This window comes from Podarcis vaucheri (assembly GCF_965113315.1).
Source record: "Podarcis vaucheri genome assembly, chromosome: 2".
Classification (NCBI taxonomy): domain Eukaryota; kingdom Metazoa; phylum Chordata; class Lepidosauria; order Squamata; family Lacertidae; genus Podarcis; species Podarcis vaucheri.
In genome coordinates, this window is record NC_138760.1 from 2,220,879 (window position 1) to 2,235,101 (window position 14,223).

General features: G+C 47.1%; 1 protein-coding gene across 11 annotated transcripts in view; it reads left to right on the forward strand.

Moving 5' to 3' along the window:
* Positions 1–7,153, forward strand: part of HDAC7 (histone deacetylase 7) — a 201,963-nt gene extending 194,810 nt beyond the window's left edge. For all 11 annotated transcript variants that reach the window (XM_082207916.1, XM_082207917.1, XM_082207919.1 and 8 more), the window contains 3 exons: positions 4,022–4,106; positions 4,386–4,518; positions 6,138–7,153. In XM_082207916.1, coding sequence (XP_082064042.1) covers positions 4,022–4,106; positions 4,386–4,518; positions 6,138–6,180 — 261 coding nt within the window. In that variant the 3' untranslated portion in view covers positions 6,181–7,153. The remainder of the gene's footprint in view (positions 1–4,021; positions 4,107–4,385; positions 4,519–6,137) is intronic.
* The last annotated feature ends 7,070 nt before the right edge of the window (positions 7,154–14,223 follow it).

The window sequence follows — 14,223 nt, forward strand, 5'->3', positions numbered from 1 at the left end:
CCAACCCTCTGCAATGCAGGAATCTCACCTAAAGCATCCATGACAGGTGGCTGTCCAACCTCTGCTTAAAAACCTCCAAGGAAGGAGAGCCAACCACCTCCCATAGGAGTCAGTTCCACTGTCAAACAGCTTTTACCATCACAAAGTTCTTCCTGAGTTTAGTCAGAATCTCCTCTCTTGTAACTTGAATCCATTGGTTCGGGTGCTGCCCTCTGGAACAGCAGAAAACAAGTTTACTCCCTCTTCCATGGGACAGCCCTTGAGTGGGCAAGAAACCCGTAAGAGAAATGGAGTGGCCCTCATAGTCAACAAAAGAGTGGCGAAAGCTGTACTGGGATGCAGTCTCAAAAATGATAGAATGATCTCGATACGAATCCAAGGCAGACCTTTTAACATCACAGTAATCCAAGTTTATGCACCAACTACTGGTGCTGAAGAAACTGAAATTGACCAGTTCTATGAAGACTTACAAAACCTTATCGAAGTGACACCAAAGAAGGATGTTCTGCTCATTATAGGGGATTGGAATGCTAAAGTAGGGAATCAAGAGATAAAAGGAACAACTGGCAAGTTTGGCCTTGGAGATCAAAACGAAGCAGGGCAAAGGCTAATAGAGTTCTGTCAAGAGAACAAGCTGGTCATCACAAACACGCTTTTCCAACAACACAAGAGACGACTCTACACATGGACATCCCCAGATGGGCAACATCGAAATCAGATTGATTATATTCTCTGCAGCCAAAGATGGAGAAGCTCTATACAGTCAGCAAAAACAAGACCTGGAGCTGACTGTGGCTCAGATCATCAGCTCCTTATAGCAAAATTCAAGCTTAAACTGAAGAAAGTAGGAAAAACCACTGGACAGGTAAGATACAATCTAAACCAAATCCCTTATGAATACACAGTGGAAGTGAGGAACAGGTTTAAGGATTTAGATTTGCTGGACAGAGTGCCTGAAGAACTATGGATGGAGGCTCGCAACATTATACAGGAGGCAGCAACTAAAACCATCCCAATGAAAAAGAAATGCAAGAAAGCAAAGTGGCTGTCCAACGAGGCCTTACAAATAGCGGAGGAGAGAAGGCAAGCAAAATGCAAGGGAGATAGTGAAAGATACAGGAAATTGAATGCAGATTTCCAAAGAACAGCAAGGAGAGACAAGAAGGCCTTCTTAAACGAGCAATGCAAAGAAATAGAGGAAAGCAACAGAATGGGAAGAACCAGAGATCTGTTCAAGAAAATCGGAAATATGAAAGGAACATTTCGTACAAAGATTACCATAATAAAGGACAAAAGTGGTAAAGATCTAACTGAAGCAGAAGACATCAAGAAGAGGTGGCAAGAATACACAGAGGAATTATACCAGAAAGATATGGATGTCTCGTACACCCCAGGTAGTGTGGTTGCTGACCTTGAGCCAGACATCCTGGAGAGTGAAGTCAAATGGGCCTTAGAAAGCACTGCAAATAACAAGGCCAGTGGAAGTGATGGTATTCCAGCTGAACTGTTTAAAATTTTAAAAGATGATGCTGTTAAGGTGCTACACTCAATATGCCAGCAAGTTTGGAAAACTCAGCAGTGGCCAGAGGATTGGAGAAGATCAGTCTACATTCCAATCCCAAAGAAAGGCAGTGCCAAAGAATGCTCCAACTACCGCACAATTTCACTCATTTCACATGCTAGCAAGGTTATGCTTAAAATTCTACAAGGAAGGCTCAAGCAGTATGTGGACCGAGAACTCCCAGAAGTGCAAGCTGGATTTAGAAGAGGCAGAGGAACCAGAGACCAAATTGCAAACATGCGCTGGATTATGGAGAAAGCCAGAGAGTTCCAGAAAGACATCTACTTCTGCTTCATTGACTATGCAAAAGCCTTTGACTGTGTTGACCACAGCAAACTATGGCAAGTTCTTAAAGAAATGGGAGTGCCTGATCACCTCATCTGTCTCCTGCGAAATCTCTATGTGGGACAAGAAGCTACAGTTAGAACTGGATATGGAACAACTGATTGGTTCCAAATTGGGAAAGGAGTACGGCAAGGCTGTATATTGTCTCCCTGCTTATTTAACTTATATGCAGAATTCATCATGCGAAAGGCTGGGCTGGATGAATCCCAAGCCGGAATTAAGATTGCCGGAAGAAATATCAACAACCTCAGATATGCAGATGACACAACCTTGATGGCAGAAAGTGAAGAGGAATTAAAGAACCTTTTAATGAGGGTGAAAGAGGAGAGCGCAAAATATGGTCTGAAGCTCAACATCAAAAAAACAAAGATCATGGCCACTGGGCCCATCACCTCCTGGCAAATAGATGGGGAAGAAATGGAGGCAGTGATAGATTTTACTTTCTTGGGCTCCATGATCACTGCAGATGGTGACAGCAGTCACGAAATTAAAAGACGCCTGCTCCTTGGGAGAAAGGCGATGGCAAACCTAGACAACATCTTAAAAAGCAGAGACATCACCTTGCCAACAAAGGTCCGTATAGTAAAAGCCATGGTTTTCCCAGTAGTGATGTATGGAAGTGAGAGCTGGACCATAAAGAAGGCTGATCGCCGAAGAATTGATGCTTTTGAATTATGGTGCTGGAGGAGACTCTTGAGAGTCCCATGGACTGCAAGAAGATCAAACCTCTCCATTCTGAAGGAAATCAGCCCTGAGTGCTCACTGGAAGGACAGATCGTGAAGCTGAGGCTCCAATACTTTGGCCACCTCATGAGAAGAGAGGACTCCCTGGAAAAGACCCTGATGTTGGGAAAGATGGAGGGCACAAGGAGAAGGGGACGACAGAGAATGAGATGGTTGGATGGTGTTCTTGAAGCTACTAGCATGAGTTTGATCAAACTGCGGGAGGCAGTGGAGGACAGAAGTGCCTGGCGTGCTCTGGTCCATGGGGTCACGAAGAGTCGGACACGACTAAACGACTAAACAACAACAACAAATCATACCACCTCTCAGTCTCTTCTTTTCCAGGCTAAACATACACAGCTCCTTCAACCATTCCTCATGAGGCTTGGTTTCCAGACCCTTGATCATCTTGGCCCTCCTCTGAGCACGTTCCAACTTCCCCCATCAAACACTTTACAATACAAATGGCAGACCACCTTGCACCATACTCATTAAAACACAGTTTAAACAAGCAGGATTATTTTCTACACCTTCTACAAGGGAATGTTGCCTTCAGGCTGAAAACCCCTTGCTCTGTATGGAAAAACAGTTTTGGTAAAACAGTTGCCTGCAAGCATCCTTTTTTCTTCTCTGAGGGTTCCTCCACACTTCCTCCACATTTCCGAGCACAATTCAAAGTGCTGGTGCTGACCTTGAAAGCCCTAAACGGCCTCGGTCCAGTATACCTGAAGGAGCGTCTCCACCCCCATCGTTCTGCCCGGACACTGAGGTCCAGCACCTAGGGGCTTCTGGTGGTTCGCTCATTGCGAGAAGTGAGGCTACAGGGAACCAGGCAGAGGGCCTTCTTGGTAGTGGCGCCAGCCCTGTGGAACGCCCTCCCACCAGATGTCAAAGAGAAAAACAACTACCAGACATTTAGAAGACATCTGAAGGCAGCCCTGTTTATAGGGAAGCTTTTACTGTTTAATAGACTATTATATTTTAATATTCTGTTGGAAGCCGCCCAGAGTGGCTGGGGAAGCCCAGCCAGATGGGCGGGATATAAATAATATTTTATTATTATTATTTCAATTGTCCCATGTTTTCTAGGCACGGGTCCAAGTGATTTTGCCTTGGACCCTCTGCTTTCCCTCAGAAAACCCCTCTTTAGTGCTAAATTGGAACAATCAGCACTCCACAGAAAACCCAACTGTCATTTCTGATTCATCACTAGAATGTGAGTTTTCCCAGGGGGAAATGGTGGGGCAAACAGGGGTGTGGATAAGCCCCAAGTCCATCTCCATGCAGTTGGACATGTGGATAAAGCTCACTGTGAGGACCTGCTTATGTGCAAACCATTCATAGCAGAGTCTGAGAATGAGAGTCACATCCCAGCCCGTTTTGTTCCCACAGCTGGAGCCTCTCCCCGAGGAAACCCTGCAGCAGAAGCCCAGTGCCAACGCGGTGCGCTCCCTGGAGGCAGTGATCCGGGTACAAAGTAAGTATGGTGAAGGCCCTTCCTCCCTGCACATTTGTTTGTTTAAGAACCTGCACATGAAACGCAAAGGTGTCTTTACCACCCAGTCTCGCTTTGCCCTGAGTTACCATAGGCTGCCATCACAACTCAGCTGGGAGCAGCATCCTGAGGTTGTGGAGTTGGGTCAACAGGTTCCGACCCTCAAAGAAGCTCCTGTGCCCTGTGCACCATTTTAGGTGCCTGACTGAGTACTGGCCAGAGGGAACAAGCCAGGCACTGATCCTGCCTCTTCTGTTTCAGGCCAGTACTGGAGCTCTGTGCGGCGCTTTGCCCCCACCGTGGCCTATTCGTTCCTGGAAGCGCAACATCATGACACAGAAGAGGTGGAGACGGTGACAGCGCTGGCCTCACTTTCGGTAATGGCAGAGAAAAGGTGAGTTATGCCTCCTTGGACTATGAAAGCGGTTTCATGGGTGAAAGTCAGTTTTGCAGGCAAACTGTGCATACATGCACACACACAGCTATAAATATGGCTGCTATGACATTTAATTCAAAAGATAACCACTTGAAAGAAGGGAAGAAGCAAAATTTCCCAAATGCAAATCCTACTGGAGCTCGTGTACCCTTCTGGGGCACGCTGGGAATTCCATCAGACTTTTTTTTTTTTTTTAGGAATGGCTGAAATGCATCCGCTTGCAGGAGGAAACATTTCAAAACGGCCATCCAGTGAGGATTGCAGCATCTGTTTCAGTGGAGGCTCACACTTTGAAGTGACAGCCACCACTTTTAGAAAGAGCCAGGGTGGTATATTAGATGAGAACATTTGATTTAAATCTGGGAAACTTGGGTTCATGTGAGCAACTTCTCTGGGTGGCCTCACATCCAGTCTGTCTCTCAGGGTTGTTGTGAGGACAGAATGCAAATATGGTCAATAAATAGATTGGTGGGCCCAAGTTCAGGATAACTTTATTACACACCTCCAACAAGAAACAGTCAAGGATATGCTTATCTTTCGACACTCCATATTTGGGGCTGGAAGTGAATTTACTCCTAGTTCAGGTTGTGTGTTGATCCTCAGCTGTTCACAAATTACCGGTATGCAGCACAGACGATATATGCTCTCCCACCCCAACCAGGAGGTCTGTTTTCGCTGCATTCTGCACCTTCTGAACAGTCTTCAAGAACTGTCCCATAAAGTGTGTGTTGCGGCAGTCAATCCTTGAGGTTACAAATGTGCATATGATGGTTGCCAGGTGACCTGCACCATCTCAGCATTCTCCAATAGAGAACCCTGGCTCTTTAGCCACCTGTGATTTTACAAAGGTATTATCCTAACTGGCTTGAGAGCAGTACATGTGAAAAGGATCTAGGAGTCTTGGTTGACCAGAAACTTGACATGAGCCAACAGTGTGACACAGCAGCTAAAAAAGCCAATGCAATTCTGGGCTGCATCAATAGGAGTATAGCATCTAGATCAAGGGAAGTAATAGTGCCACTGTGTTCTGCTCTGGTCAGACCTCACCTGGAGTACTGTGTCCAGTTCTGGGCACCACAATTCAAGAAGGACACTGACAAACTGGAACGTGTCCAGAGGAGGGCAACCAAAATGGTCAAAGGCCTGGAAACGATGCCTTATGAGGAACGGCTAAGGGAGCTGGGCATGTTTAGCCTGGAGAAGAGGAGGTTAAGGGGTGATATGATAGCCATGTTCGAATATATAAAAGGATGTCCCATAGAGGAGGGAGAAAGGTTGTTTTCTGCTGCTCCAGAGAAGCGGACACGGAGCAATGGATCCAAACTACAAGAAAGAAGATTCCACCTAAACATTAGGAAGAACTTCCTGACAGTAAGAGCTGTTCGACAGTGGAATTTGCTGCCAAGGAGTGTGGTGGAGTCTCCTACTTTGGAGGTCTTTAAGCAGAGGCTTGACAACCATATGTCAGGAGTGCTCTGATGGTGTTTCCTGCTTGGCAGGGGGTTGGACTCGATGGCCCTTGTGGTCTCTTCCAACTCTATGATTCTATGATTCTAACTGATTTCCTTTGCTTTTAGGCGGCAGGATGAGCCAATGGAAGAAGAGCCCATGAACCCGTGAAGGCTTGCTTCATCCTCCTACAGGAACACAGCTTCCTTTGAGACTTCTTACTCATATCACAGCCCAGGCTCCTGCCGGCCATGCAGACCACGTTCCCCTGGAAAACAGACTAAAGGTTCAGGCAGAGACTCTGTAGAAAGGGCCTGTGGCCGGTTGCCAGGATTAGTTGGTGACTCTGGGAGCTGCCTCATGTGGAACTCCACAGGGCAAGCAGCGGTCGCAAACCTGAAGTCCTCTCTGGAATCGCCTTGGGTTGAAAATCTGACATCACAAAGTGGAACACAGGGGGCTAGATGCAGAACTTGAGAGTTTGCTCTGACGTTGGGGTGGTACCTTTTCCCCTCCAGAACCAAAGACTCCCCCCCCCCGCCCACCACCACTTGGAAAGAGCCTGCGGAGGAGCCAAGATGCTATTTCCCTTCCTTTTTCTAAGCAAGACATCGTTACCAGGATGCCCCATCATCACAGGAGCTGGGTTTTGCAAGGGGGGAATTTTCAGAAGAAGACATTTGGATGTCAAACAGCTCCTGCTAACCACTGTCCCAAACCTACCCTTTTTGTCTAGGACCTTCCTAAGTTGCACTATATACAGATCATACAGACACACACTTTGTCTACCTTCCATAGAACTTTGTGGGGAGCAATTGCACCTCCTTGTGGACTCAAAGCCCTTGGTCCACTGTTTCACCATCATCAAGGCGCTATGTAAATACACAACCCTATGGTGCTTGCAGCTGGTTTGTTTTTCCTTGATTCGTGAAAACAAGCAGCCTTATTTCAAAAAGCAAACTTGGGGTGGGGGTAGAATGGAAAAGATGAGTGAGGAATTTGTCCTCTGTTATCCCAACCAATATGCAGACCTTGGATTCTTGTAAATCTAATTTGTTTGGGGGTTTTTTCCATGTTCCTTTTGTTTGTTTGAAAGACACAGGCTTCTAGTTCTTATGTTTTAAAATGCGCAGATGCTCCATTATTCAGATGAGCAGTGTTTCTGTTCCACATAGCTGCTTTATGGTTTTATGGGATGGTAGATAATTCTCACCTATAAAGGGCTGCTACTGACACAGCAATCTTTCTATGAAAACAAAAAACAAAAGCACTTGTATGTAGAGAAAAGGCATGTCATCTTCATGCAGATTGACATGTGGCTATTCTGCACACTTCTGTTTTGCTGTGTGTGCAAGCAGTCTACGTATATTGGAAGCTGCAGTCAGTTGGTTTTGGGCACCTATGGAAATGATCCCAATGCCATTTTTTCCTACGCTGAGGAATTTCCCTGTACTGGAAAATTGCCCTGTTCAATGGGGCCGCAACCCATTGTCAGTGGCCAGATTTGAGAGGTGGGTGGTTGCAACACTGCAGGGTGGTCTGGCTAAGGAATGGGGGTGGGGGGGAGGATGCAGTGTACAGACTGTATAGAAACCATTGGATCTCAACCAACCAGTAAATTGAGCCTTTGCTGCAGCCCATGCATGTTGCTTCTTGTAGCCCAAAGCTGGACCATTCTTCCATGTGTTTGAGCTCTGCTTCCATTTCTCAAACAACGGCACAACTAGAACTAGCCCTACCAGAAAGAAGAGCAAAGCAACCTGCTTTAGGCAGCACCATGCGAGGTGGATCCTGGGTGGGTGAAGGCAGGAATTGGTGTCTAGACCTTCTACTAAATCAGACCCTAGGTTCATCCAGCTCAGTGGTGTCTAGCATTTCAGGCAGGGTTCTCTCCCAGCCCCACGTGGAGATGTTGAGGATGGAGCTTAATGCCTTGGGCCTGCAGACCAGATGCTCTACCACTGCTGAGCTACGTATGGCCCTTCCACTGGCGCGGAGGGGGGAGATATTATTGAGATGCTATTGAGCTCTGTTTCAGGCAGCACTGAACACAATGCACTAGCCTTATCCAAGATTGGTACTGGCACAGAGTCACTTCCTTCAGGACTTGCTGCAGTCATGCTGTAATGACAACCTGCTGGTCTGAACAAGTTTTCTCTACCTCCTTTCTCCACACTGAACTGAGACAGCCTGCATTGTTCAGAAACACAGGACGCTACAAAAACTGCAGTCTTGTGCCACCTTAAAGCAGGGTCGGGGAGCATATTTCAGTCTGAGGACTGCATCTGTTCATAGGAAATCTGCCAGGGAGGCAAAAGCAGGCCAAGCAAATGGATATGATTCTTTCCTTGGTATGGTAGTCTACATTCCAACAAAAGTCAGAGGTTTCTCCATTCACACACAGTCAGGCAAATGAGACATTACCATAGTTTATAGATGCATCCCAACCAGAGGGAAAGCACTTGAGGCAGGGCATGGAGCAATCTGGAGAGGGGTGTGGTCTGAGGAGGAGGCATGGCCTGTGGATCTGCATTTGGCCCCCAAACTGGAGGATCCACACAGCTGCAAATGAAGTTTGTTGCGCTTTGGACTTCTTTGACTTCAGCTTCCTCCATCAAATGCATGAATAGTAATTCTCAGGTGGCAAGTGTGTATCTAGATACACGTGTGAAGCAGGGGGGGTGAACCCCTTTTTGGGCAGAGGGCTGCCCTCAACCTTTGCCGACCCTCCAAGGGCAGCATGCCAGCAGTGGGTGTGGGTAAATGTCACTGCACACAAAGGCTCCCCTCCTTGACTGATCCAATGTGTTTTGGAGCTCTGGAAAATCAAGGATCCGAAACATGCAAAGCCTCCCTGAGTACAGAAGGCTTCCCTGCTGCACACAGTTCAGGGGAGGATGCAGAGGGCGATGGAGACAAGGATGGGGAGGGAAGCTAGCACACTTGCTCATGCTCCCCCATCCCCACACATTGACAAGTCCTCCTCAAAATGCACGAACAGGGCTGGTAGCTCCTCCACAACCTGCAGTAGGGTGACTAGGTAAAAAAAGACCCAGGGCTCCTGCATCTTTAACAGAGGTGTAGAAAAGGGGATTTTGGCAGGAATATCCTTGCACAGCATTTTTATTTAATTTTAAAGTATTTATAGCTGCCCTAACCAGCCCCAACAGCCATCAGACGGCTTGCTGATAAACGGCTGTTTGTTGAAGCAGATCTGCAGAGCTGAAAGTATGAGAAATGGGCTGAGTGCTCCGTCCCAGGTGTGGTGGTGACAGTAGCAGTGCTGGTGCTGATGCTGATGCTGAGGGTGGTGGCTTCTGGAGCTCTGCCCAAAAAGTGGGTAGATTTTCTTACTGAGGCTCTGGAACGCTGCTCTTTTCCAGCAGCAGGTATTGATCAGTGGTGCCTATGGGAGTCAGCACACATCCTGCTAAAAAGGAAGGGTGCTGGGCACGGGCGTAACCAGGATTTATGTTGGGGAGCAAGTTTTGGGGTGGGGCAGAACCACGTTATCTGCAATGCAGTTGGTTAGTTAAGTAATTTTTATTTATTTACGTGATTTAGAGGGGCAGCTCTCACACACACACACACGCACGCACACAAACCCTCCTGGCAATGCTCAAGGTGCTGAGTCCTCCATTGTGAAGTCGTCTTGTGCTGATCTACCTCACCTCCGCTCATAGCAGGGGCCACCACAAAGAAAGTCTTGTTGCACTGCCTAGTTTCATGGCACAATGAGATGGTTTCTTCCTTCCAGGGACTGAACTTGCCTGATTGAAGCAAGACTGGGAAAGTGAGCTTCCTGGCTAGTGGAATTGGCAAGGGTGATTGGGTCTCCTGGGACTTTCTAGGGCCAGAAAGAGCATGCATGTGCAAATGTGCTAAACCATTGACTCACTGATTACCAGTCTGGAATCAGACTCTCTAAGCAGGGAGAGGTCACAAGGTTTAGGTGTGTGTTTTGTTTGGGGTGGGTTGAGGTATGCCAGACCCTATTAAGGAGTCCTGCTGCTGGCTAAGTGGGAAAAGGAGAGGCTGCTTCAGCCTTTGGAGGAAGGGACGAGAGAGCTGCAACAGGAAGTCAGATGACAAGAGTGCAGAGACATTTAATTACTTCCAGACGTGGCGGTGATGTTGTTACGCATATTAGGATGCAGGACTGAGTCACACTAGCAGGGGTATCGGGATCGTTAGGGTGCTGGCTGCAACATGAGCCAGAAAGCCAGAATGTTAAGCACTAAAATTCCCCGATTACTAAGAAAGTCTGAGAAATGGAGCATTTTTGACACCCAGAGGTCAAACTCTCTACATCATCATAGAAGGCGCTCCAACACAAAGCCGCTTGCAGGAGGAAATGCTGGCTTATGGGAGTTCCAGGGCCCTTTCACACACTTCACGTTCCTGCCAGCATTGGAAAGTGGGTTTTTTTTTTTTCCCCTTCTCATTGCAGCATTATGAGATACCAGGGTGCTGGGAAGTGTAGCTTTGTGAGAGGCAAGCTATGGTCCCCATGGTTCTTTGGGGAAGTCAAATGGACAAATAACCTCCATAGTTTATTCATGGTCTAGTAATCCCACCCATTTCTCCATAACCACAATTGCTCAGCCCAGAGGTTTTTGCCAGCCATTTTAGTAGGCATCCTTTAACTGGAGATTCTGGGCATTTAACCTGTGACCTTATTTGTGCCAAGCATATGCTCTGTGACTTTTGAATGATGGCTTCTCCCAACTGCGGGGTGTATGTTTGTTATACTTTTAGGGGAACAGAGAGGTGGCTCCATGTCATCAGGGGTTCTCCATTTGTGGAGGGGACTTCCCCAGGGAGGTTTCTTTATAACTCTTCCCAGTTAGCATCTTCTCTGGGGAGAAAGATAAATGTCAGCTAGGGCTGCCACCTTTGTATCTCAGATCTGATCTGTATGATAAGAAGACATTCTATAGGTGCAGTATGACAAGGTTGGACCTCAATTTTCAAGCTACCTGCTCTCACTCACACCCATTGAATGCGGCTACGCTCAGCCTCCTTCCCTCAACTCCTGTCTTTCCTGCCAGGCTTCACAACATCCCTTCTTTCCAGATACCACCCCATTCTGTTGATAAAAATCACCCCCGACAATGGGCTGTTTAGTTTTCCAGGAACCTCATCAGCCTAGCTTCCTAGGGGAAAACAATATCTGATGGATTTCTGCTTATGCAGCTATTGACATCCTACAGCTTGTGTGTGCTGCTGCATGTGGGCAGCAGGGGCTGCTCTGAGTCCAGCAGCACCTGGGGGCTGTTCCACATACCTAAATCTGCCCCCCTCCCAGATGCTTAGCATCTCCTGTGCCTGCTTTTTTGCTGCAAGAGGCCTACACAGCAGCCCTTCTGAGAACAGATTGCATGTTACCATTCATTCTTTCCTTTTCACATATACCACCCTCTCTCCCCACCCCAACCCCAACTCTCTCTAGGTACATTTGTACAAGCCCTGATCTCAGGCCACAAGCCCATTTTTCCATCTCAAAAGGTAGCCTTGCAGCAAGATGTAGCTACAGCCCACTTAGTGGTGGATGGGGCTCAAAAATTAAGTGAGATGTGTTTGATTGGTGCAATCTACTCTGAGGTCACAATGGCCTCAATCCATGAAGTGAACTGCGGGGAAGGATGCTGTGCTCTTGCTTGGCTTAGTGGAGGAGATGGGAAGAGACAGTTGGAAGCAAGCTTCTCTTAAGAGCTCTTCTAGGAAAACAGACTTGGGGAAATGGAGGCAGCAAGTCCCTCAGTTTTGCAGCATCCTGCTGAATGATGAAAAGCTGCTCAAGGAAGGTGAGTGTGAAGACTGACTTTTGTGGAATATTGGGGCTGTGTTCTGAAAGATGTGTGAATCGGGTTGCTCATATACAATACAATAATATACAAAACAATACATTAATGTTTGTATTGTGTACAGTGGGGAAGAGGTGATGCCAGGCTAGGTTCACATCTACACTGCACATCTAAAGCCTGGAACTGTATAGCTAGTAAAATGTGTGACCAAAGGGTTGCCAGCGTTATTATTGGCAGTTCCTGTACCTTAAGTAGCAACTCATCATGCAGATATTTAGCACTTTGTTTTCACAGCAGGAACAGCTCTCCTTGCTTTCCCTCTAAGTTCCAGGCTCCTGCTGAACTTTTTTAAGTGTTTGCTTAACTTCAGCAGTTAAGGGCAGATGAGCAGGAGCAGTTCAGAAAGCAGAAAGCCTTGTTGGTAAGGCTTTCTAAAAAACATTCTTACTACAAAATCACATGTTATATTGGGTGGAGGATGTTGGCTTGTTTTTGAATCCTGGAAAATATATTAGTCTTATCTGCAAACAAGGGCACCACCATAGCTCTTATTGTGTTTTGAAGTGCTTGAGATTTAGCGAGATCCAAAAGCCCTGAATTTAGGGGGGGGGGGTTAAAACAATTGCAAAACAACTTTTTTTAAAAAAGTCTCCCTCTGTTTCTCCATATGTATGTTTATACATCTATAGCATTATCAGAGCAGAATAATTACAAAGTACTTCCTGCCATTTGCAAAGGGATTCATGCCCTTTGAATGTCTTTCTAGGGACCCATATAACCATACATATCAATAGTCATTTGTCTTGTAGAATCAGGGAACTGTTCAAAGGTGCAGGTGCTAGAGGAGGCTAGAGTTGCCAGCTGTTTTAACACCCTCTTCAGCTGTGCCTGTATAGCAGTTGCATTTGCAGGCATGAGCCAGCAATGTTCTAGCTGGCAATGAAAAGCTTCCCATTCTGGTTTTTGCAGATAATCAAGCTACTTCTAAAGGCAAGAGCAGGTGACCCCCTTCCCTCCTCCTCCTCCTATCTGGGAATGGGAACTGTCTGCCTGCTTCCCACACCTCTCTAAATCAGGAGTGGAGAGCCTTTGGTCCTTCAGAGGCTGCTGAACTACAACTCCCACCAGCTCCAGTAAGCATGGTCAGTGGCCAGGGCTTTTCCCCACACCTGCTCTCTATGGTATATGTTCCAGTGGTCACCTCTGGCCTCATCCCTTTTGCAAGCCCCCAGTTTATGTACCATAATTTAGTAGGTAGCTTACAAGCAAGGGCTTGGCAGTTATTCTGCTCCCTGCGAAGCAATTCAAAGCACATGTCAGTTACATTTAGTGAGGAAGTGTCATTTTCCAGCCTTAAGGCACCCAACAAGGGGAATGATGGGATATTAGCACAGTCGCCAAGTAACCCTGGAGAATGTAGAAAGCTGCCTTGGACCAGTCAGGCCATTTTCCAAGGACTATCAACTCTGCAGGATCTTGGTGGAGAGGGGTTTCTTCTGCCACCATCAGTTTCTTGATCCTTCTACCTGGAGATGCCAGAGACTGCGTCTGCGACCACAGCCCGCCCAAGATGTTTTGCCCAGAGGCCGCTGTAGATGCAACATGGGGAGGACTGTCAAGGAGGCAGCAGATTTGGCCTTGAAAGAGTGTGCCACATCTGTCGCTGTCACATGGCAGCCGGATGTCTGGGACATTGTTTGCAAAGTATCATCATCATCATCATCAGGACTTCTATACCACCCTTCATCATAAGATCTCAGGCCAGTTCACATCATGTTCTCCACCACTGAGTTGCAGTCTCTCAATGAAGGCCTTGCATCCTTTGCAATCCACTATGTTCAGAAAAAAATGAGTACCAGTATGTCTGAAGTATAAATTTGGGTTTGTTTTATAGGCTACTTTAAGATTAATAGCTCACCCAGTCCCACAGTTCCTGGGAATTGTGGTTAGGTGCGGGTTCTCAGAATTCTCACAGAACTACGTTCTATGAGTCCCTCAGTTCCCAGGATTCCCTGGGGAGAAGGAATGACCACTGCACCACTTACTGAGCCTGTGCTGCTGATAGATACACACCCACCCCAGAAGCATTAGGTTTCTCTCATTTCCCACCACCACATGGTGACCATTTAGCAGCAGTGAGTAGCTGTGTTAGGCAATAGCAAGGTGTGCTTATCCCAGTGAGACTTGGGCCAGAATGGGCCATTGTGGGATCACTAGAAGGGGCAAGCTGACCTCAATGGAGGAAGCTGGGTCTCACCAGGCCAGGCCAGGACCTGCTTTTTAGTCCTTGTTGAAGGATGGTGACAGGAGATCACCTCAAGAGGATCTAAGACATTCCTGTTGTTTTGGGTCCTAGTGGATAGCTGGAGGGGAGCGGGTGGAAAGAACCTCCCAGGAAGCAGAAAAC